Genomic DNA, 25,617 nt, shown 5'->3' with positions numbered 1-25,617 from the left:
AGGCAGTACATTTCATACCTTAACTACTCACCGTATGTTTCATTTCTCTCTTGCTTCTTTTGCACATCACTTTAACTCCATGCATTCTTGTTTTTGTTTTTTTTATGAGCAGGAACAGCTTTACCCAATCTACTTTAAGCAGTCACTCATGATTTTGAAAACCTGTTTCAAATCTCCCTTCAGCCTTCCTTCCAAGGAAAACAGCCCAAATCTCTTTATTCTAACCTCATCTTCAACGATTCTCATTCCTGGAACCATTCTAGTAAATCACCTCTGTACTTTCTCCATCTTTCGTGTAAGCTTGTGCCCACAATTGTAATGATACTTCAGCACAGCTCAAACATGTGTCTTATACAAGTTCAACATCACTTCTTTGCCCTATACTGTATGCTGTTAATAATACAGCTGTATGCTTTATTAGCTACTTTCTTGCCACCTTGAACGCTCTCTGCACATATTCCACTGCTCCTGTGCCCCTTTTACAATTTTACCCTCTATTTAATATTGCCTTTTTATGTTCTTCCAACCAAAATTGGTCATTCACACTCCTCTGAATTGAACATTACATGCCAGCTCTCTGCCCTCTTCACCAACTTGCCAATGTCCTTTTCGGATTCCACACTGTTTTCCTCACAGTTTACCGTTCTTCCAAGTTTGTGTCATCCACAATCTTTGTAATTGTCTCCTGCCTTCTAAGCTCCAGATCATTAATATATGGTCCCAATACAGACCCCTGGGAACTCCATAGAACATAGAACATAGAACATAGAACAATACAGCACAGAACAGGCCCTTCGGCCCACGATGTTGTGCCGAACTTCTAACCTAGATTAAGTACCCATCCATGTACCTATCCAAATGCCGCTTAAAGGTCGCCAATGATTCCGACTCTACCACACCCATGGGCAGCGCATTCCATGCCCCCACCACTCTCTGGGTAAAGAACCCACCCCTGACATCTCCCCTATACCTTCCACCCTTCACCTTAAATTTATGTCCCCTTGTAACACTCTGTTGTACCCGGGGAAAAAGTTTCTGACTGTCTACTCTATCTATTCCTCTGATCATCTTATAAACCTCTATCAAGTCACCCCTCATCCTTCGCCGTTCCAACGAGAAAAGGCCGAGAACTCTCAACCTATCCTCGTACGACTTCCTCTCCATTCCAGGCAACATCCTGGTAAATCTTCTCTGCACCCTCTCCAAAGCTTCCACATCTTTCCTAAAGTGAGGCGACCAGAACTGCACACAGTACTCCAACTGTGGCCTAACCAAAGTCCTGTACAGCTGCAACATCACTTCACGACTCTTGAATTCAATCCCTCTGCTAATGAACGATAATACCCCATAGGCCTTCTTACAAACTCTATCCACCTGAGTGGCAACCTTCAAAGATCTATGTACATAGACCCCAAGATCCCTCTGTTCCTCCACCTGACTAAGAACCCTACCATTAACCCTGTATTCCGCATTCTTATTTGTTCTTCCAAAATGGACAACCTCACACTTGGCAGGGTTGAACTCCATCTGCCACTCCTCAGCCCAGCTCTGCATCATATCTAAGTCCCTCTGCAGCCGACAACTGCCCTCCTCACTGTCCACAACTCCACCTATCTTCGTATCATCTGCAAATTTACTGACCCACCCTTCGACTCCCTCATCTAAGTCATTAATAAAAATTACAAACAGCAGAGGACCCAGAACTGATCCCTGCGGAACTCCACTTGTAACTGGGCTCCAGGCTGAATATTTACCATCTATCACCACTCTCTGCCTTCGACCGGTTAGCCAGTTTTCTATCCAATTGGCCAAATTTCCCTCTATCCCATGCCTCCTGACTTTCCGCATAAGCCTACCATGGGGAACCTTATCAAATGCCTTACTAAAATCCATGTACACTACATCCACTGCTCTTCCCTCATCCACATGCTTGGTCACCTCCTCGAAGAATTCAATAAGACTTGTAAGGCAAGACCTACCCTTCACAAATCCGTGCTGGCTGTCCCTAATCAAGCAGTGTCTTTCCAGATACTCATAAATCCTATCCCTCAGTACCCTTTCCATTACTTTGCCTACCACAGAAGTAAGACTAACAGGCCTGTAATTCCCGGGGTTATCCCTATTCCCTTTTTTGAACAGGGGCACAACATTCGCTACTCTCCAGTCCCCTGGTACCACCCCCGTTGCCAGTGAAGACGAGAAGATCATTGCCAACGGTACTGCAATTTCATCTCTTGCTTCCCACATAATCCTAGGATATATCCCGTCAGGCCCGGGGGACTTGTCTATCCTCAAGTTGTTCAAAATGTCCAACACATCTTCCTTCCTAACAGGTATCTCTTCTAGCTTACCAGTCCATTTCACACTCTCCTCTTCTACACTATAAACCTTCCTCCAGCCCGATAAATATCCACTATTACTTTCTGTTTCTCCTCATTCAGTCAATTTTAGATCCACATTGCTACTGTCCCTTTTATACCATGACCCATAAATGTCCTCTCAAGTGTTGTGAAAATAATTTATGATTGCTTGAGATTGACGCTAAATTAAAGGTTAAAAAACGTTTTCAAATGAACTTCATTATAATTTAAAAATTGGATTTTGTATCATTGTAGAGAAAGTTAATATTCTACAAACAGAAAATGAGCATTTTCAGGGCCAGTGAATGGCATAGTAGTACTTGTGAAATTAGTATCCAGTTACAACCCAGTTATTTCGCATTTAACAAAATGTACCATTTTCTATTTTTTTTCCAGTGACACTAAAAAGTTATGTGTGGAAGTGCTTATCAATTACATTGATTTTTATGATTTTAGTCTTGAATGTTTGGAATGGGTAAGGGTGCTTCAATGGTGAAGCATAGAATTATTCTGTAGATGTGCAAATTTCAAATGTCAGCATTTCTATATTTTTTCAAAGTAAGCACTGTCTATTTGTGGATTAATAATGGTGAATTATTCACAAAGGCTTACTCCTGGTCACCACCTTGTAGGCTAAGAAATTGGGGCACCCCTTGACAGGTCATGGCCATAGGGATGGAAACCTCAAATGCAGTTGAGATTCTGAGAAATGGCTGAGGCAAAGTTTCCCAATGTATTGGCCACTGGACAGATGCCACCATCCTGGTCATTGTCATTTAATGGCTCCTGTTCACAGACACCAGCCTGAAGGGAAGATGTTTTTTCTTGAGCTTTCTTCCTGATTCAAATTGCGGTAAGAATATTTCAAGGATTATCTAATTCAGGTTATGATTTGGAGATGCCGGTGTTGGACTGGGGTGTACAAAGTTAAAAATCACACAACACCAGGTTATAGTCCAACAGGTTTAATTGGAAGCACACTAGCTTTCGGAGCGACGCTCCTTCATCAGGTGGTAGTCACTGTTGTGTGATTTTTAACCTAATTCAGGGTGGTTGTTTAAACTTTTAAAAAAAATTGTGGTGTCTTTGATCAGTCAAAGATATTTCAAATTTCAAATACTGCAACCGCAGAGTATTACAAAATAAACAAGCCTTGAAAAATTTCATTTATCACATATAGTCGTGAATGTCAAAAACAGTCAATTATTGGAGTTCACATGCAAATTTAAACTTGAAATATGGATTTAAAGTCATACAGCATAGAAAGGGGCTCCTTAGCTCACCATATCTATGCTGACCAACAAACACCAAACTACACTAATCCCACTTACCTGACTTGTCCATAGCCTACTCTGCCCTGGCATCTTAATTGCTTAAGCAAAAGTATTATTTAATAGCTCCTGTTCACAGACACCAGCCTGAAGGCTTCCTGATGAAGGGCTTTTGCCCAAAATGTCTATTTTCCTGCACCTCGGATGTTGCCTGACCTGCTGTGCTTTTCCAGCACCACTCTGATCTTAATTGCTCATCCATATGCGACTTAATTGACGTGAGAGGACTTGCCTCCACCTCCCTCTAGGTGAAGCAAAATTCTCATATCTCCTCTATGCCACTTACTCCTCATCTTAAACTTATGCTCTCTGGTCTTAGACACGTTTGCCATGGGGAAACAATTCTGTATTTGTACAATTTGTACAATTTCTGTATCTGTACAAATACCCTGTATTTGTCTCTCAATCAGATCTCTCTCAGCCTCCCCGTTTCAAAAAAAACAAACCCAACCTATCCAGCCTGTCCTCATAGCTGAGACTTTCCATCTCAGACAAGATCTTGGTGAATCTCCACTGCATCCTTTCCTGTACAATCACATTTTGCCAGCAGTGTGGTGACCAGTACTGAACAGAGTATTCCACCTGTGGCCTAACCAATGGTTTGTGAAGTTCCATGTTGCCCCTATATTCAATGCCCAGGCTAATGAAGGCAAGCATCCCTTATGCCTCTTGACCATCCTAACTACTTGTGTTGACACCGTCGTGGATCTATGTACTTGTACACCAAGATCCCATTGTTCTTCCAAATGCATCACCTCATACTTATAAGGATTAAGTTCAATCTGCCATTTCTCTGCCCCGTTTACCAGCTGATCAATATTAAACTTTAGTTTGAGAGCATCCTCCTCACTATCAACAACACCATCAATTTTCATGTCATTTGCAAACTTACTAATGATACCGTCAACTTTCACTTTAAGTTGTTAATGCGGATAATAAACAGTAAGGCTTCCAGCACTGACCCCTGTGGTACACTCCTAGTCACAGGTGTCCAATTATAAAAACAACCTTTGCCTCCTATTTGCAAGCCAGTTTAGGATCTTACTGAAATATTTTACATCTTCCTCACAACACACAGTCCTGCTTAGCTTTGCATTATCTGCAAATTTTAAATTGGCCCCTACACCCAAATAATTGATATAAATTGTGACTTGTGTAATCTTATTGACTGATTAAGGATAAGCTAAACCTGGACTGATTGGACGGGAGTTTTACCTTTTACAGCAATCTAAGACTATTACTACTGGCCTTGGCATTCTGTACACGTCCGCTCCAATTTTCCTCTTCATTAACTTTGTTTCAATTGCAAAATAATCTGGCACAAATGAGCTGAGTTTTCTTCTGTTATTTAATCATATTTACCGTTACTGTACTCATAGGACACATAAATAGCTTGTTTCAGAGGATCACTTCTGTGCTTCAAAAGATGTGTGTATTGAGTTTTTAACATCTCTTTTAAAGTTTACAAATAAAATAAAAATGAATGTCTAAATTGATGAGAAAATATATTTACGTAGAATTCTTTAATAATTATAACTTCTCATGAAGATTGAATTTGAATGATATTCTTTATTGTGTTATAGCAAATCCACAAAGAGCTTCTAAATTATTTAGTGCCATTGGACCTTACTTAAAACAATCATTTGCTGCTGGCACTCTGTGCCATGTTGTTAGTGCAAGGGTTCAAATGACAATTTTACAGTAAATGATACACTTCGACATTTTCTTTGTTTTGTTCTAAGGAATACAATTTGCAAAAATATGGAAATTTTATTCTGATGGCTCAGTAGAGTTTTGATTGTATATGGTTAGTTATATTAACTAATTACTACAACATTGCTGCAAAAGTATGAGGCTACTCTTTATACCTATAATTTAAACTTTGGTAAGATGTACCTTTATGTGAATAATACTCAGCAATTAATTTGAGTGTCATGTATCATAATGTTAAATAGTTTCCTTAAATATGTGGAGAAGAATCTGCTAATTGTTTATAATGTACAGGGGTGTGAATTGTGAGTTCCTTGGAAACTGTCTGAGGCTTACATGGGCTATTTACAATCTAGAGAAAATCCTGTCCGTCACTAAGACTATCTACTTGCATTTCTACAAAGTTGCCCATTTCGATTACTAAGTACAAAAATACAATTGCCTCAACCAACGTTCATACCTTTGTTACCTCTAGACTTGACTATTTTAATGTTCTTCTGGCCTTAACCCTTTGGGGGGGTGGGGCGCAGTGGTCTCTTCGCAAATTCCTAGAATTGCCTTAAGATGTTTTTGTGTGTTATAGGTGCAATAACTGCAACTTATTTTTCTGGAAGTGGCCATATGGTGGTGTGAAGTTGTGAATAAGTTACTAATTACTATACCTACTATTTTAGTTCAGCCACAAGCATTTTTCCCGTAATGTGAAGATTGGAGATAAAATTTATCCCAGATTTTACCAAAACTTTGCCAATAAAAATTGATCTGAGCCAAATACTGATATTTCTTTGTATTATATTATTGTTTTGTTATAAGGCCACATTATTTCTTCCAATATGAAATGAATAAGCAAATGATAACAAGTAATGTTCACTAATGGGAGTCAATGATGTTTTTTGAAACTTTGTTCATGACATGAGGGTGTCGCTGGCTAGGCCAGCATTTGTTGACCATCCCTAATTGTCTAGAGGGCAGTTAAGAATCATCCACATTGCTGTGGGTCTGGAGTCACACGTAGGCCAAACCAGCTAAGGATGGCAGTTTCCTTCCCATTAGTGGACTAGATGGGGTTATTTTGAAAATTGATGGTGGATTCATTATCATAATTAGACTTTTTAATTCCAGGTGTTTATTGAATTCAGATTCCACCATCTGGTGGGGAGGGATTTGAACCCAGGTCCCCAAAACATTACCTGTGTTTCTGGCTTAATAGTCCAACAATAATACCACAAGGCCATTGCCTCCCCAGTAAAGTCACTCCAGGCTAATGTTCTGGAGGTACAAATTTAGTTGCCACCATTTAAAATTTAAACTTGATTCATAAAGTCTGGAATTGGAAGCTATCCAGTAATGGTAACCATGAAACTATTGTAAAAAATCATCTAGTTCACTAATGTCCTTCACGGAAAGAAATTTGTTATCCTTAATGGTCTGATTGTCATATGACTCTAGACCTATAGAATTGTAGCTGACTGTTCTCTAAAATGGCTCAAGAAAGCCATTCCATTCAAGGGCAGTTAGGAATGGACAACAAATACTGGTCTTGCCAGTAATGCCCCCATCTCATAAACAAACAAATAATTTACAATTCTGCCTTTTATATTTAATAACATTGATTAAAATTATGTTGGGTAAATTATATCCATTGCTGAGCTATGCATTTATTGGAAACACATTATCTTTAACATTGGGTCAACAGTCCTGTGTTTGTTGAAGTCATCTGATCAATTTTGTAAATGTGAGTTTAAAAGCTAGCCTAATGCTCCAAGTTCACTCATTCATTACAATTTTTTTTTAGCTTCAAGGGGAGGATACTGGCGATTTTGAGGCCACATCTGCTGCAGCCCGATTACTGACTACAGAAACGAACAAAACAGTATATGTTGCAGTCAAGGATGACGGTTTGCCAGAAGCAGATGAAACTTTTATATTTTATCTAAGGCTGCAGGTATCTCCATTTTCCTATCAAATTCATAGCAAGTAAACCAGAATGATTTCGTGCTCAGTAAATACTTCATAAAATATCCTTCATGTGTTTAAGCTGTGTCTATTGCCAGTGCAAACAAATCAATGTTTATCAGAGTAAATGAGTGCCAATTCTGCACATCAGTGTTTCCTTCATGTCAGGTATGACTTCAGGCAATGGAGATTTCCCTTGATTCCCATTTACTTAAATTTTACTCAGGCTCCTTGATGCCACACTCAGTCAAAAGCTGCCTTGATATCAAGAGTAGTCAGTCTGACCTGCCTCTGGACTCAGCTCTTTTGCCCACGTTTGAACTACAGCTGTAATGAGGTTAGGAGCTGAGTTACCCTGACAGAATTTGAACTGAGTGTCAGTTAGCAGGTTCTTTAGATTTAGATTAGATTACAGTGTGGAAACAGGCCCTTCGGCCCAACAAGTCCACACCGACCCGCCAAAGCGAAACCCACCCATACCCCTACATTTACCCCTTACCTAACACTACAGGCAATTTAGTATGGCCAATTCACCTGACCCTGCACATCTTTGGATGGTGGGAGGAAACGGGGAGAACGTGCAAACTCCACACAATCAGTCGCCTGAGGTGGGAATTGAACCTGGGTCTCTGGCGCTGTGAGGCAGCAGTGCTAACCACTGTGCCACCGTGCCGCCCACTTGCTAAACAGCTGCTGTTCGATAGCCCATCTAACACCTTACTGATCATTGTTAAAAATTACACACCTGGTTATAGTCCAAAAGGTTTACATAGAACATAGAAGAATACAGCGCAGTACAGGCCCTTCGGCCCTCGATGTTGCACCGATCCAAGCCCACCTAACCTACACTAGCCCACTATCCTCCATATGCCTATCCAATGCCCGCTTAAATGCCCATAATGAGGGAGAGTCCACCACTGCTACTGGCAGGGCATTCCATGAACTCACGACTCACTGAGTAAAGAACCTACCCCTAACATCTGTCCTATACCTACCCCCCCTTAATTTAAAGCTATGCCCCCTTGTTATAGCTGACTCCATACGTGGAAAAAGATTCTCACTGTCGACCCTATCTAAACCCCTAATCATCTTGTACACCTCTATCAAGTCACCCCTAAACCTTCTTTTCTCCAATGAAAACAACCCCAAGTGCCTCAGCCTTTCCTCATACGATCTTTCTACCATACCAGGCAACATCCTGGTAAACCTCCTCTGCACCCGTTCCAGTTTCCTCCACATCCTTCCTATAGTATGGTGACCAAAACTGCACACAATACTCCAGATGCGGCCGCACCAGAGTCTTATACAACTGCAACATGACCTCAGTACTCCGGAACTCAATTCCTCTACCAATAAAAGCCAGTACGCCATATACCTTCTTCACCGCACTATTTACCTGGGTGGCAACTTTCAAAGATCTGTGTACATGGACACCAAGATCCCTCTGCTCATCCACACTACCAAGTATCCATCCATTAGCCCAGTACCCCATCTTTTTGTTACTCTTACCAAAGTGAATCACCTCACACTTAGCTACATTGAACTCCATTTGCCACCTTTCTGCCCAGTTCTGCAGCTTATCTATATCCCGCTGTAACCTGCCACGTCCTTCCTCACTGTCTACAACTCCTCCGACTTTCGTATCATCCGCAAACTTGCTCACCCAACCTTCTAACCCCTCCTCCAGGTCATTTATAAAAATGACAAACAGCAATGGTCCCAAAACAGATCCTTGCGGAACACCGCTAGTGATGGCATTCCAAGATGAACCTTTGCCATCAACTACTACCCTCTGTCTTCTTCCGGCCAGCCAACTCCTAATCCAAACCTCCAACTCACCCTCAATGCCATACCTCCGTATTTTTTGCAGTAGTCTACCATGGGGAACCTTATCAAATGCCTTACTAAAATCCATATACACCACATCTACCGCTTTCCCCTCGTCCACCTCCTTAGTCACCTTCTCAAAGAATTCAATAAGGTTTGTGAGGCACGACCTGCCCTTCACAAAACCATGCTGACTATCCTTGATCACATTATTCCTATCCAGATGTTCATAAATCCTATCCCTTACAATTCTCTCTAAGATTTTGCTCACAACAGAAGTGAGACTCACCGGCCTATAGTTACTAGGGTTATCCCTACTCCCCTTCTTGAACAAGGGAACCACATTTGCTAGCCTCCAATCTTCTGGCACTACTCCTGTAGACAACGAGGACATAAAAATCAAGGCCAATGGCTCTGCAATCTCCTCCCTTGCTTCCCAGAGAATCCTAGGATAAATGCCATCAGGCCCAGGGGACTTATCTATTTTCACCCTTTCCAGAATTTCCAACACCTCTTCTCTACATACCTCAAAGCCATCCATTCTACTTAATTGTGACTCAGTATTCACATTGACAACAATGTCCTGTTCCTGATTGAATACTGACGAAAAGTATTCATTCAGTGTCTCCCCAATTTCTTCAGCCTCCACATGCAACTTCCCACTACCATCCTTGACTGGACCTATTCCTACCCTAGTCATTCTTTTATTCCTGACATATCTATAGAAAGCCTTAGGGTTTTCCCTAATCCTACCAACTAAGGACCTTTCATGTCCCCTCCTTGCTGCTCTTAGTTCTCTCTTCAGGTCCTTCCTGGCTACCTTATAACTCTCAATCGTCCCAATTGAACCTTCACGCCTCATCTTTACATAGGCCGCCCTCTTCCATTTAACAAGGGATACCAATTCCTTATTAAACCACGGCTCCCTCACACGACCCTTTCCTCCCTGCCTGATGGGTACATACTTATCAAGGACACTCAAAAGTTGCTCCTTGAACAAGCTCCACATATCAATTACGCCCTTGCCTTGAAGCTTACTTTTCTAAGCCACACATCCTAAGTCATGCCTCACCGCATCATAATTTCCCTGCCCCCAGCTATAACTCTTGCCCTGTAGTGCACACTTATCCCTCTCCATCACTAGAGTAAAAATCACCGAATTGTGGTCACTGTCCCCAAAGTGTTCACCTACCTCTAATTCTAACACCTGGCCTGGTTCATTACCCAGAACCAAATCCAGTATGGCCTCACCTCTTGTTGGCCTATCTACATATTGTGTCAGGAAACCCTCCTGCACACATTGGACAAACACTGACCCATCTAACAAACTAGAGCTATAGCTTTCCCAATCAATATCAGGAAAGTTAAAGTCCCCCATAACAACCACCCTATTACTTTCACTCTTCTCTTGAATCATCCTCGCAATCCTTTCTTCTACATTTCTGGGACTATTAGGAGGCCTGTAAAAAACTCCTAACAGGGTGAGCTCACCTTTCCTATTCCTAACCTCAGCCCAAACCAGCTCAGATGGCGAGTCTTCATCCATCGTCCTTTCCACAGCTGTAATACTATCTTTGACAAGCAATGCCACACCTCCCCCTCTTTTACCCCCACCTCTGACCCTACTAAAACATTTAAACCCTGGGACCTGCAACAGCCAATCCTGTCCCTGTTCTACCCATGTCTCCGTAATAGCCACAACATCGAAGTCCCAGGTACCAACCAACGCTGCAAGTTCACCTACCTTATTTCGTATACTTCTTGCATTGAAGCCACTTCAAGCCACTTTCCTGTTTACAGGCACCCTCCTTTGAAATTGATGCCATGTTCCTAACCTCCCTACACTCCAGGTCCTGCACCCTAAAGCTACAGTCTGGGTTCCCATGCCCCTGCAGAGTTAGTTTAAACCCCCCCCAAGAGCACTAGCAAACCTCCCACCAAGGATACTGGTGCCCCTCAGGTTCAGGTGCAGACCATCCTGTTTATAGAGGTCCCACCTTCCCGAGAAAGAACCCCGGTTATCCAAATACCGGAATCCCTCCCTCCTGCACCATCCCTGTAGCCACGCATTTAACTGTTTTCTCTCCCTATTCCTCGACTGTCTATCACGTGGCACGGGTAACAAACCAGAAACAACAACTCTGTTCGTTCTAACTTTGAGCTTCCAACCTAGCTCCCTGAAAGCCTGCCTAACATCCTCAGCGCTCCTCCTACCTATGTCATTGGTGCCAATGTGGACCACGACTTTGGGCTGCTCCCCCTCCCCCTTAAGGACCCAGAAAACACGATCAGAGACGTCACGTACCCTTGCACCTGGGAGGCAACATACCAAACGTGAGTCTCTCTCGTTCCCACAAAACCGCCTATCTGTGCCCCGAACTATCGAGTCCCCAATTACTATTGCTCTGCTCTTCTCCACCCTTCCCTTCTGAGTAACGGGGACAGGCTCCGTGCCAGAGGCCTGAGCCCCGTTACTTACCCCTGGTAAGTTGTCCCCCCCACAAGTATTTAAAACGGTATACTTGTTCTTGAGGGGAACGGCCACAGGGGGTCCCTGCACTGGCTGCTTCCTCCAAGTCCCCCTCACTGTCACCCATCTATCTGCCATCTTTGGAGTTACTACTTCCCTAAAGCTCCGATCTATGAACCCCTCTGCCTCCCGAATGATCCTAAGTTCATCCAACTCCAGCTCCAGTTCCCTAACACGGTCTTGGAGGAGCTTGAGATGGGTGCACTTCCTGCAAGTGTAATCAGCAGGGACGTCCATGGCATCCCTCACCTCAAACATGTTGCAAGAGGAACATTGCACTACCTTCACTGCCATCCCTCTGAAAGTAACCTTTTTTTAAAAAAAACTGGGTCTAAAGAATACAACAAGCAAAATGCAGCACTTACCTACTTACCATAACGGGTCTTATTATTCAGGTTAGAGGAGGAGGGTGGGTGGGAGACACTACCTCTGTAGTGCCTCGGGTTCTTCTCCTGCGCGCTTTTAAAGGGAAAAAAAGCCTTCCCAGCTGCCCCTCCGGTCTTCGTCACTTCCCCCTGCTGCTCCCGCTCTTTCTGTGAAGAGAAAAAAAAAACACCGCTGCCCGCTACCGGTAAGTAATTTTAAAACAAACTGTCTTACCTTAGCTGCTGCTCGCACTCAAAGTGACCATTGGCATCGAAAGGTGAGTATTTATACTCACTGCTTTCCTTCCCGGCTGCCCCTCTGGTCTTCATCACTTCCCCCTGCTGCTCCCGCTCTTTCTGTGAAGAGAAAAAAAAAACACCGCTGCCCGCTAGCGGTAAGTAATTTTAAAACAAACTGTCTTACCTTAGCTGCTGCTCGCACTCAAAGTTTATTTGAAAGTAGCTACCTGATGACGGAGCAGTGCTCCGAAAGCTTGTACGTATAAATAAACCTGTTGCACTATAACCTGGTGTTGTGTGATTTTTAACATTCTCCATCCCAATCCAACACTGACACCTCCACATCATTGACAGTGGATTGTTGGGACAGTAATTAGCTTGATTGGATTTGTCCTGCTTTCTGTGTGCAAGACATAACTTGGCAATTCTCCATGTTGCTAGATGGATTCCACTGGGTTTAAAGCAAATTATTTTAATTCTGTTGGCTTAAAGTCTTTTCAAACTTTTGAATTGTGTGCAATGGTAATATTGCAGCATTTTCTTTGCTTGCAAGTTTTTTGAACTCTATTATTGTGATGCTGTTGTATTTTCTTCTAACTTAACAAAAATCATGAATAAGATGTGGGTATCGCTAGCTGGCCTAGCAATTATTTCCGATCCCTATTTGCCCTTGAGAAGGTGGTGAACCACTGCAGTCCATTTGCTGTACGTATACCCACAATGCTGTTAGGAGGGTAGTTCCAGGATTGTGACGCAATGACACTAATAAAATTTTAAGCTCAATGTGACAATGCATGCTGTCTTATATTTAAGCTTCAAATTCTTTCTTGTAGCCATACTACATCTGTCTGTTGTTTACGGGTAATTTTCCTGAATTTTTTCTGATCAAAATGATGGTTCTTGAAGTTTACACTCCTTCAGTCAAGAGGGAAGATTTCCACTTCTCTGTGGGGATAAAATGATATTTTCTTGCCTTACACTGCACAAAACACAATGTATGTCTCCTTACATCATCTTTTAATTGAACTTTTGTGTCTATGGAGTTAATCTATTTTCCTGCTGAAATAACAGTTTAAATCAGGGAATTCTTAGCTTACCATAATCTTTAAACACTTTTCACTCTCCTCTATATAATGGTTTAATTTATTTTAACTGTTCTTTGTTTTCTTTAAATGTTCTTTTTGAATCTTCTGATAACTGAGTCTAGGCATAAATTACTGTTTTTTTCATTGCTCTTTCTACCATTCTATATGGGGCTTGCTTGTAATGGAGCAACTTTCATTTTGAAGGACAAGTGTTTCTTTACCCCTTCTATTCTTCCCAACCTGTTCCTTTGCACTTTTCAACTTCTCCTACCAGCTCTGATGTGAAGCCTTTCTTCTGCAGTATTATTTTTATTCTGTTTCTAATTATTACTTTCGGGAACTTGATTCTAATATAATCTCAAGACGTAATATTTGGTTTTCAGTGCTGTGGAGTTCTGAACCTGTTTATTTTTGAAGGGACAATCAGAAACTCATTTGGAACAGTAAGCTGAACACAGAAAAGCATGTGACTTAAGTTAAATGACTATCAAACTATCTTGCGATGTAATTGCTGGGATGTTTACTAAGTTAAACTGTTATCACTTATGCAAGAGATAAATGACCAGGGCTACATGTAGAAAGAAGCAGAAGAAAATAAAGGTCTTTGAAAGGAAGTCTTGAACTGTTTTAGCGGATGTGAAATAGCCAAAATTGAAGGGGTTGCTTGACTGTGGGTTTTTGGTTGGGTGTATAGTGGTGTTTGGAGATAGTAATGAAGGGAACTACATTTGAATGTGTCAAACATCTGCAAAAACCCAACCAAATACAGCCTCATGCATTGAGTAAGAAATTTTAAAGTGAGGATATGAATAATATTTCATTGCAATTGAATGTCTATCTGTAAAGGATATTGCTGGGAAGAGGATTTTGTTTTGCTTTTTATGATTAGACCTTTCTAAAGTTTCTTATATCTAGTTTTCTTTCTCTTGTGCAATAAATATATGCTATTTTTATTCAAAGGATTTTAGCATCCTTGTCTGAATATCAGTTATTAACCATCATTGTAACCAAATTGTGAAAATAAATTTATGGCTTTGGAAACTTGCCCTGTATGGCAATCAACTGGGATCATAAAATCGGGGGCAGTTGGCAGGATAGAATTCTGTTGAATTTAGAGGGACATATGAATTTTGTAAAGAAATGAATAACACAGGAGGTGTTCTAAAGTTTATTACTTGGATTGGAATTTTAAAATGGCTTTGATTTATTGCCAGACTTCTGTGCAAGTAGAAAATAAATTGTGGTTTATTTGAAATCTTCAATGAGGGCAATACTGAGAGTGTTTGTCCATAAGTTGGAGTTAGAAACAACAGCAGGATTTTATAAATTAAAATGCTTAAAGTGAATACCTAGGATTTAGCTTTGAGAAGATCGAGGCCTGAAAGTGATATACTGCGAGAATTCACTAGTTTGGTTAGAAAGGAAAAAGAAAACTTGTGTTAGAGAGAAAAAGAAATAAGAAGACGACTTGGAAGAAAAAGAAATAAGAACAGTGGGAAGAAAATACTCCTCACTGTCTTGCATGAGTGCAGCTCCAACAACATTCAAAGTGTGACACCATCCAGGACAAAGCAGCCCATTTGATTGGCACCACATCCACAAGCATTCATTCCCTTCTCCATTGACTCAGTATCAACAATATGTGCTATCTGCAAGATGCACTGCCAATTCAATGAAAATTTTTAGCATCTTGCAAACCTATGACTGCTTCCATCCAGAAGTACAAGGACAGCAGATACAGGAGAACACCGCCAACTGCAAACTCCCCTCTGTGACAACCCCTAAAAGGTTCATGGGGGATCACTAATTCATCTCCCTGTGGAACAGGAGTTCAACTGGTAACAGGCCATGGCCTGTCTGGCTGGAACTCATCACCTGAGGGGAAATAAGTAAAGTAGGATGGTCATGCCTGGGAGTTATTGGAGAAGGAGCACTCTTGATGCCTGTAGGAAGAGGTGGGTGCTACAAGGGATAGTGTGCTTTATTTCCCCTGTGACTCCATTTTGATTTAGCCTCTTTCTTCTCTCTATAGCCAACCCCCACCCCTCACATTTTTCTTTGATGTCAGCATTGCCCTTAACATGCTTTACTTGTAAATATTCAATTGGCCATATGAGTGTTTTCCTGCTGGTGGAGAAAACAAACAAAACAGCAATAAAATCTATTCACAATGTGCAAACTCTATACAGTCACCCAAGGCTGGAATCTAACCTGAGTCCCTGGTGCGGTAAGGCAACACTGCTAACCACTGTGATGCCATTTCTTTGGATGGAAAGGTCAGCTGTCAGGAGGATGTAGAGATGCTTCAGTGAGATTTGGACAAGTTGAATGAATGGGCAAATACATGGCAGATGAAGTATAATGCAGATAAATTTGAGGGTATCCATTTTGACAAAAAACAAGACATCAAATCGTTGTCTGAATGATGGACTGGGTAAGGGGAGGTGCAGTAAAACCTGGATCATAAGTCTGAAACTGTGTGGAGACAAAATATTTATCATATTTTTTGGAGCTTCAGAAAAAAAATTGAGTATTTAACAGTAATAAATACAAATTTCAGAGCTTCAGCATTGCACATTTTAAATGGATTTACTTCCACAGTAATAATTTGAAGGAAAGAATAAAATTAAACATTTAACTTTATATCTATGTCACTTTTATTCTATGCATTAAAGCCAAGAATTACACCATTCCATCCAGAGGTTTGATATTTACATGCACTTTGATGCTTTGTCAGAATGATGTTGTGGTCAACTTATTTAAAACTGCGCTGAAACTTTGCTTTGCTATCAAACATTACGCAAAGCTTTCTTTCTATTCATGCAATATTTAATTTTCAAAATTTCTGTTGTTTAAGCTTGCTTCAAATTTAATTTAACTGTATTTTCATATGCATGAACTTTTAATCAGCATATTGAAATTTAGTATCTCAAACTTTGATTCTTGTCAAAGTGTGTACCACATTATTTTTCCAAAAAGCTATCAAGTAAATTGTTTTGGATAACTGTTTTAATTCTACTGTCCAGTACCTGTCATTTACTGCAGATTTCAACTTGAAGGTATTTATTAATTAATTTGTAGATTTCAAATAAATACATTTTCAACAGTTTTTCTCCTTAATCTAATTACTTAACATTGCACTGTGCAATAGCAAATAAGATCTCACTCATGAGAATGGATTTTGAGTATAAAATCTTGTTAATTCTCAGTACTGCACTGAAAGGTTTCTGTTTTGTTTCATTTGGTTCAATTGTAAAGTATGATGATCATTAAGAACTTTAGAACAATGTTTCACAGACGAGCTTTATTTAATGCAATCCCTGTATGTTACATTGATACATCTAGTTAAAAGAAAGACACATACGGTGCATCTATCTTCCCACAACCATTCAATTCACAGCATGAATTAAATTGGAGCGACCTTTGACCTAGCTCTGGCTATAGAACTCAGCTTTTTAACATTTTAAGTCAAAGGATAATGTATAAAGGCAAAAGACTGAAAGGAAACTTTATTTTCAAATAGAGCTGCATACTTTATACCAAGTTTCTTATTGCTATGGTGTCATTATCAGGTTGTCAAACCATGATAAATGAGATTTGAAAGACCTCTTTATTAACATGGAGCCTTAATTAATCTGAGGTGCTGAAAGAATTTGCTTTCTGTAAAAGTTACAATTCATGACCAATTTTCATTTTTGAACAAGACTGAGCAGTCTGCTAATTACAGCAGCATATAGAAAGTATGGGATCTGACTTTGTATCAAAACTGCTTCTTCAAATATATTTTCTGTTTGAATATTAATTTTACACTGGACATTACATAAATTGGAATGGAAGTGTGGAATATAATTTAGACGCATACTGTTTGTCGTCACTGTCGTAGGGTTGTATAAATTATTTTATGTTTAGCCATTAATTATACTTTTTGAAGATAAGTATACTATCATTTTTATTACAAACAAAACCTAAATCTTAACTCAACTCAAGTTAACTAATCCAACAAGAATTATGTTCAAAGCGTATATATTATAAAGCAAGTAACTATTCGACCTGTGACAATATATTTTACTTTGTAACTGGATTTTTTTTGTTAACTGTAGGGTACTTCTACAGATGTGATGCTTGGAATTCCCAATATTGCCACAGTAACTATTCTGTCAAATGACAATGCTTTTGGAATTGTATCTTTCAATATGGTAAGCACCTTTTTTCCATGAGCTTGATTTTCAATGTAAGTGTAATGTTTATATCACAGCAAATTAGGAACCGTACAGGGAAAGGGTGGGAATGTAGATGTGAAGAATTTCAGATCTGCTGTGATCCTCTTGAATAGCAGAGCATGCTTGAGGGGCCGAAGGGCCTGCTCCTGTTCCTACTTCTATAATGGAAAATTATAGAGAAAATGGACCCAAATTCCCAAAATATATTTGCAGCAGCGGGGGCCTGCCTTCTTGCAACATGATCTTATTAGATCAGTCTTATTGCTTTCAAACTGTATTACAGCACATATTCCAGCCCAATTGGAAACAGTTAAAATTCTGAAGGCAGTAGAACGAAGCCTGAAGTTGAAAATCATCAGCGCCTTGCTGATGTGTGAACAATCGTAGATGGAAGATCAAGGACAGCAAAGTAAAATTCGGGTTCCAAAAAAAAGACAAAAGCATGTGAATGAGTGTTAAATAATTTATTTTAGTGCCACAGCATTTTTCTAGGCTGTGTACTTTTATTGTCCTTTCAGAAACTTGTGATACAATATCATAGAAGTTACATATATGATCTACAGAGTTTGTTGCAGCATCAAAGATACTCTAAAATGTAAACTTTTTTTTCAGGTGAATTGTACTAAAATTCAGAATAGATGCTTTGTTGTCATGCCAACTTTTTCAATAAACATTAATGAATGGTGTTACGATTAGCGCCTGGGTGAGCTCTCACAATTTGTTCTAGTTCCAGACTGGAAATGCCAAGCTGTTAAGCTCCCGGGTGAGGAGAGATGAATTGGTTCCCCTTCTTCATTTACCCACCTCACTGGTTGGTTACAACAAATTTAATTTGAAAGCTAATCCTTTCCGTAGTGGATACCTTTCTCCCAGACACAATAAATTTGTTTTAGAAAGAACCAGTATAGCCATGCTTTTTAAATTAGCAGAAAGACTGAGCTTATTGATTACTGCATGAAAGCAATGTGGATACACCACAGACCAGAAAAAAGAGGTGGATTGGAAAACAAAGACATTTTTAAAACTGAAAATATACAAATAAATGTCTGAATGATGTAAGATGAGTGGATTTTTTTTATTCACTCATGCGATTTGGATGTCGTTTTTCTGGGCCAGCAATTATTGCCCATTCCTAATTGCTCTTGAGAAGATGGCGAAGAGCTTGCTTCAGTCCATTTTGTGTAGATAATCCACAATGCCCTTACAGAGTGAATTCCAGGATTTTCACCCAGCGCCCCTTAAGGAATGGCAATATATTTCCAAGTCAGAATGGTGAGCAGCTTGGAGGTGAACTTGCGGGTGATGTTGTTTCCATGATTCTGCTGCCCTTATCCTTCTATAAAACTATGAAAACTGGAACAGGAATAGGCATTGGCACCTTGAGCCTGCTCTGCCATTTAATAGGATCAAGACTGATCCAACATTCATTATGTTTACCTTCCTGCCCTTTTCTATAACCCTGATTCCCCTACTGGACAATAATCTGTCTCAGCCTTAAACACACACAAGGGCTCTCATAGCTCTTCATAGCAAAAATTTCTAGTGACATTCAACCCTCTGAGTGAAGAAATTAATCCTTAATTCAGTCTTAAACTGGTACTTAATAATTCTGAGACTACATATGTAGTTCTAGACTCCCCCATGAGGGAAAACATCCTGCAAGCATTTACCCTGTGAAGCCTCTTTATATTCCAACATGTTTTAATGAGATCACCTCTCATTCTTCTAAATTGCTGTGAGTAGAATCGCTTTTTGCTTGGAAGACAGTCCTTCCATACTAGGGATTATCCTAGTGAATCTTCTCTGAACTGCTTCCAATGAAATGAATTCTTTTCTTAAATAAGAGGACCAAAACTTCTCTTAGTACTCGAGATGTGGTCTCACCAGGATGTCGTACAGCTCAGTAAGATTTCCCAACTCTTATACTCCAACCCTTTGAAATAATGCCAACATTCCATTAGCCTTCCTGTGCACAACAATCCCCAAGTCCCTTTGTGTTGCAGCTTTCTGCAGTTTTTCTCCATTTGAATAATACTTTGCTCTTTTGTTCTCTCATCCAACATGAACAATTTCAAATTTTCTCACATTGTACTCCATTTGCCACATTTTTGCCCACTTAATTAACTTAACAATATCTCTTTATAAACCATTTGTAATCCCTATTACAATCTGCCTTTCTATCCATTTTTGTGTCATCTATAAATTTGGCTGCAGTACTTTCACTCGCTTCTTCCATATCATAACTATGTGTTGTGAACAGTTGTGGTCCCAGCACTGATACCTGTGGAACCTCACTGGTTACAGGTCGTCAACCTAATAAAGAACCCCTTATCTTCACTTGCTGTTTCTGTCGATGAGACAGTTTTCTCGATTGTCGTCTAATGGGTTTGGAAGGTGTTGTAAAGAGCCTTGGTGAATTTCTGCAGTGTATTTTGTAGCTAGTGTACACTGCTGTTACTGAGTGTCAGTGGTGGAGGGAATGGATGCTTATGGAAGTGGTGCCAATCAAGCAGGCTGGTCTGGCTTGTTTGGTGTCAATCCTCTTGAATGTTGTTGAAGGTGACTTGTTCTCAGGCAAGTGGAGAGTATTCCAGTGCCTACTCCTGACTTGTGCCTTGCAGATGGTAGGACAGGCTTTGGGGAGTTAGGGAGTATGTTATTGGTTGAAAGATTTTTAGTCTTTACTATGCTGTTGTAACTACAGTACTGAAAAGACTAGTCCTGTTCAGTTTCTGATCAGTGGTACACTCAGTTGTGGATGCAGTGACAGTGATTTCACTGAATATCGAGGACTGATTGTTAGGTTTCCTCTTGTTGGAGAGGATCATTGCCTGGCACATATCAGCCCAAACCTAGATGTTGGGACATGGACTGATGTGATATCTGAGAAGTTGTGAATAATGCTGAACATTGTGCAGGTCTTATTTCACTGCGCAGAGGTAGAAACTTAATTTGTTTCTTAATATGTTTAATGCCTTGAGATTATGTCAGATTAAAGGATATAGCACAGGGAAGTTCTAAGAAAGTTTAAGTTGCACCAGGCTGGGAGTTCAGTTGTTGTTAAAATTTTATTGTGGAAAACAACTACTAAGCTCAGTGTTCATTTTATAATTCTGAAAGACAGAGAACAAGTGCCTGATGATGTGTGTGTACCTGGAATTGGAGGAAGATAGCAATGAAGAGGGGGAAGCTGTCACCACAGACCATGAAACCATAAGACGTAGGAATAGGAACAAGAGTAGACCATTTGGCCCCTTGAGCTTGCTGTGCTAATCAATAGGGTCATAGCTGATCTGACAACTTCTCATCTTCATTTCCTGCCCTTTCTCTAACCCTAGATTCCACAATTGAACACGAATCTATCTCCATCAGCCTTAAATATACACAAGGATTCTGCCTCCACAGCTCTCTGTGGCAAAGAGTTCCAATAACTCACAACTCTCTGAGAGAAAAAGATCCTCCTCACCTCAGTCTTAAAATGCTGCCTCATTATTCTGAAACTGTGCCCTTATTAATCCTTATTTTAACAGTGGTCATTACTTGGGCAAATGAACATGAAGGAAATGGATGTGTTACACAGTGAGAATTTGTTTTAGGAATGCAGACAGAATCTTCTAGCTCTAATCATTGTTAAATATAATCATTCTGGTAATCTTCTTGGAAAGAAGTTGAAAGATATTTCACTTCCACTGTACTGCTACATTTTAACTTAATGAGAACTTTATTTAAAATAAGTCTTAACAGACATCACAGATTGTTGTCACTAGCCCATCCATGTTAAATCTTGCCTCTTCGGGGGATAAGTGGTATTACAAAAGTTAAAGCTTGAGAGGTTCTTTGCCAAACTCATTACCCGTGGAATATAATATTCTTCTGAAAACACTTCACAAATTAGATTTATTTGCCTGAGGGTTTGGTGTTGTCAGGATTATGGTTCTGTCCATGCTGTTCTGGCTGGAGGTTACATTGCAGAAATAACGTCTACTCTGTTCTCTATTTGCTGTCTCTATCTCAGTCTTCCATAATCGTAGTGAATGAGGCAAGGGGTAGAAATCAAATTGTGCCGCTTAGTCTACTCAGAAAGAAAGGAACCTATGGGACTGTAACTGTGTACTTTGAGGTAAGTGATATCAATTTTTTTTATCTCACCTTGGCGTAATAACAGAAGCTAGTTTGGATTACTGCCACTAGTTAATTAATGTAGCACAGGTCATTTGTTAACAGAGTGATATGGCTTAAGTAACCATTAGTATCATGATTTCAGTTTCTGGACCCGATGGATACAATTTGTAATGGTATTAATTCCAATGAAATTCTCCTTTGAATTTTTGAATATTCTGGTAGAATAACACCCAATTTCTTTTCCATTGTGTCATTATTTGTGATTTTTTTTTTTCTTCTTAGCATTATAACAGTGCAAAATCTCCTGTTAGATAAAAGCTTACATTAATATTGTGCTGTTAACATTTTCAAATGTATACTAATGAGATCGTGGCTGGTCTGATATTCCTCTACTCCACTTTCCTGCCTTTTCCACATACCCTTTACTGATTAAAAACCTGCATTTGACTGATCCTCTACAGCCCTCTGTAGGAAAGACATTCACAGATTTACTAACCTCTGAGAAAATAAATGTTTCTATATCTCTCTTTTAAAGTGAGGCAACTGTGTAGTGGTATTATCACCATTAATTCAGAGACCCAGGCAATGTTCTGGGGACATGGGTTCAAATCCTGCTGCAGTAGGTGTTGAAATTTGAATTCAGTAAAGATCTAGAATTAAGGGTCTAATGATGACTATGAGTCCATTGTTGATTGTTGGAAAAACCCATCTGATTCACTGATGTCCTTTAGAGAAGGAAACTGCCATCTTAGCTGGACTGGCCTATATGTGACTCCAGATCCACAACAATGTGGTTGGCTCTTAACTGTCCGATTGGCAGTTAGCGGTTGGCAGGAAATGCTGACCTAGCCAGCTACACTTTCATCCCGTGTATGAATAAAAAGACAGTGCTGACCCTTCTGAGATTATGCCCTCAATTTCCCTGAGTTAATCAGTTATTTTCAAAATATGTATTGAAATGTAGATAGATATGGCAACTAATATGGAAAAAAAAGTGTGGGCTGGAGAAAGAATATTGACCAGGATATTTTGGAGAACTGCCAGGCTTTTTATGTAAAATAGGCAAAAGTGAGGACTGTAGATGGTGGAGATTAGAGTCAAGATTAGAGTGGTACTGGAAAAGCACAGCAGGACAGGCAGCATCTGAGGAGCAGGAAAATCAACATTTCGGGAAGGAGCCCTTCATCAGGAAAAGCCCATCTCTGCCTGCACATGGTACCTGTATGGCCATTCACCCAATATTGTACCAGTCAACTGAATAGTAACAATAGCATGTTGAACTGCTTACAAAAAAATTTGTAATATTCCTCTATTTAATAGTCAGGCAGATCTGGAATGTATTGTGCAGGTTTACCAGCCGCATTCTTATTCCACACCAGTGGAAATTGGGAATGCTGGAGGAGGGGGTTAGGAAGAAATCCCTAAAAGATAGAGATCTATCCTTCTATAATCAGAGGCATGAAAATCCAAGCTTTAGTGTCAGTGCTATTAGCAATGAGGAAAAGGTTTGAAAATATAGGCTTTTAATTTCAGTATGAAATCTGAATTTATTTTATAGAGAAAAAAAATTGCAATTGACATAGAAGAACTAAGTCTATTAAACTAATTTAAATTGACAGCACATGATTAAAGGGACCATTTCAAACTTGTTAATAAAATTAAAGGAATGTATTGGGGAACTCTCCAAATAAAATACACAATAAAGGAATTGGCCTCTCTGTGTGGTGAGTAAAAACATCTGCAGTCTTATAAGACTCAATCAATGGAAGGATTTGAGGTTAGTAAATACATTAGTTAAATGCATTAAAATGGCCTGAATGACTTTCCTTACATGTAGTTAACTTGAGGGCTTTTGACCTTCATTTATTTCAATATTTTCTTTTTAAATTGGAAACGTATTTGTTGGCAGTTTAACTAACCTATAAACTATTCAGCACAGCAATTCAGGCAGCATCCGACGAGCAGCAAACTCGACGTTTCGGGCAAAAGCCCTTCATCAGGAATAAAGGCAGAGAGCCTGAAGCGTGGAGAGATAAGCTAGAGGAGGGTGGGGGTGGGGAGAAAGTAGCATAGAGAACAATAGGTGAGTGGGGGGAGGAGATGTAGGTGATAGGTCAGGGAGGAGAGGGTGGAGTGGATAGGTGGAAAAGGAGCGAGGCAGGTCGGACAAGTCCGGACAAGTCAAGGGGACAGTGTGGCGCTGGAAGTTTGAAACTAGGAAGAGATGGGGGAAGGGGAAATGAGGAAGCTGTTGAAGTCCACATTGATGCCCTGGGGTTGAAGTGTTCCGAGGCGGAAGATGAGGCGTTCTTCCTCCAGGCGTCTGGTGGTGAGGGAGCGACGGTGAAGGAGGCCCAGGACCTCCCCACCCCTTTCTGCCTTCCGCAAAGACCGTTCCCTCTGTGACTACCTGGTCAGGTCCACGCCCCCCTACGACCCACCCTCCCATCCTGGCACTTTCCCCTGCCACCGCAGGAACTGTAAAACCTGGGCCCACACCTCCTCCCTCACCTCTATCCAAGGCCCTAAAGGAGCCTTCCACATCCATCAAAGTTTTACCTGCACATCCACTAATATCATTTATTGTATCCGTTGCTCCCGATGCGGTCTCCTCTACATTGGGGAGACTGGGCGCCTCCTAGCAGAGCGCTTTAGGGAACATCTCCGAGACACCCGCACCAATCAACCCAACCGCACCGTGGCCCAACATTTCAACTCCCCCTCCCACTCTGCCGAGGACATGGAGGTCCTGGACCTCCTTCACCGCCGCTCCCTCACCACCAGACGCCTGGAGGAAGAACGCCTCATCTTCCCTCTCGGAACACTTCAACCCCAGGGCATCAATGTGGACTTCAACAGCTTCCTCATTTCCCCTTCCCCCACCTCTTCCTAGTTTCAAACTTCCAGCGCTGCACTGTCCCCTTGACTTGTCCGGACTTGTCCGACCTGCCTCGCTCCTTTTCCACCTATCCACTCCACCCTCTCCTCCCTGACCTATCACCTTCATCTCCTCCCCCACTCACCTATTGTACTCTATGCTACTTTCTCCCCACCCTCCTCTAGCTTATTTCTCCACGCTTCAGGCTCTCTGCCTTTATTTCTGATGAAGGGCTTTTGCCCGAAACGTCGATTTTGCTGCTCGTTGGATGCTGCCTGAATTGCTGTGCTCTTCCAGCACCACTGATCCAGAATCTGGTTTCCAGCGTCTGCAGTCATTGTTTTTACCTACCTATAGACTAATCAGTCTAGCCCTGAATCATATCAGGAAAAAAAGGTTTTCCTTTTGCACTTTTTTGATGAAGAAATACCTCCACTCAATCCCACCCACCTCAAAGCTCTCCTCTTCAGGGCAAGGTTGAGAATGAGAATTCAAATGTTTGAGCAGTAAAGGTTCAGAAAGGATTTGCAAAGGTGTTGCCAGGGTTGGAGGACTTTAGCTATTGGGAGAGGTTGAATAGGCTAGGGCTACTGGAGACTGAGGGGTGACTTTATAGAGGTTTACAGAATCATGAGAGACATGGATAGGATAAATAGACAAAGTCTCTTCCATAGGGTGGGGGAGTCTAGAGGGCATAGGTTTAAGGTGAGAGGAGAAAGTTATAAAAGAGACCTAGGGGGCAACTATTTTCACGCAGAGGGTGGTACGTGTATGGAATGAGCTGCCAGAAGAAGTGGTGGAGGCTGGTACAATTGCAACATTTAAAAGGCATTTGGATGGGTATATGAATCGGAAGGGTTTGGAGGGATATGGGCCGGGTGCTGGCAGATGGGACTAGGTTGGGTTGGGATATCTGTTCGGCTTGGACGAGTTGGACCGAACGGTCTGTTTCTGTGCTGTAGGACACTATGACTCTAAACCGAGGGAAGCTCA

At 40.8% G+C, this 25,617-nt stretch overlaps 1 protein-coding gene across 2 annotated transcripts in view; it reads left to right on the top strand.

The window, feature by feature from the left end:
- Positions 1-25,617, top strand: part of adgrv1 (adhesion G protein-coupled receptor V1) — a 571,861-nt gene that overhangs the window by 14,131 nt on the left and 532,113 nt on the right. For both annotated transcript variants that reach the window (XM_043709113.2, XM_043709105.2), the window contains exons 3-5: positions 7,197-7,346; positions 17,505-17,600; positions 21,640-21,744. In XM_043709113.2, the coding sequence (XP_043565048.2) occupies positions 7,197-7,346; positions 17,505-17,600; positions 21,640-21,744 (351 nt within the window). The remainder of the gene's footprint in view (positions 1-7,196; positions 7,347-17,504; positions 17,601-21,639; positions 21,745-25,617) is intronic.

This window comes from Chiloscyllium plagiosum, unplaced genomic scaffold (genome assembly GCF_037043375.1).
Source record: "Chiloscyllium plagiosum isolate Xiang-an unplaced genomic scaffold, Cpla_swu_hap1 HiC_scaffold_2, whole genome shotgun sequence".
Taxonomy (NCBI): domain Eukaryota; kingdom Metazoa; phylum Chordata; class Chondrichthyes; order Orectolobiformes; family Hemiscylliidae; genus Chiloscyllium; species Chiloscyllium plagiosum.
Note: the sequence above shows the minus strand (reverse complement) of the source record. Positions and strands in the feature narration are given on the sequence as shown.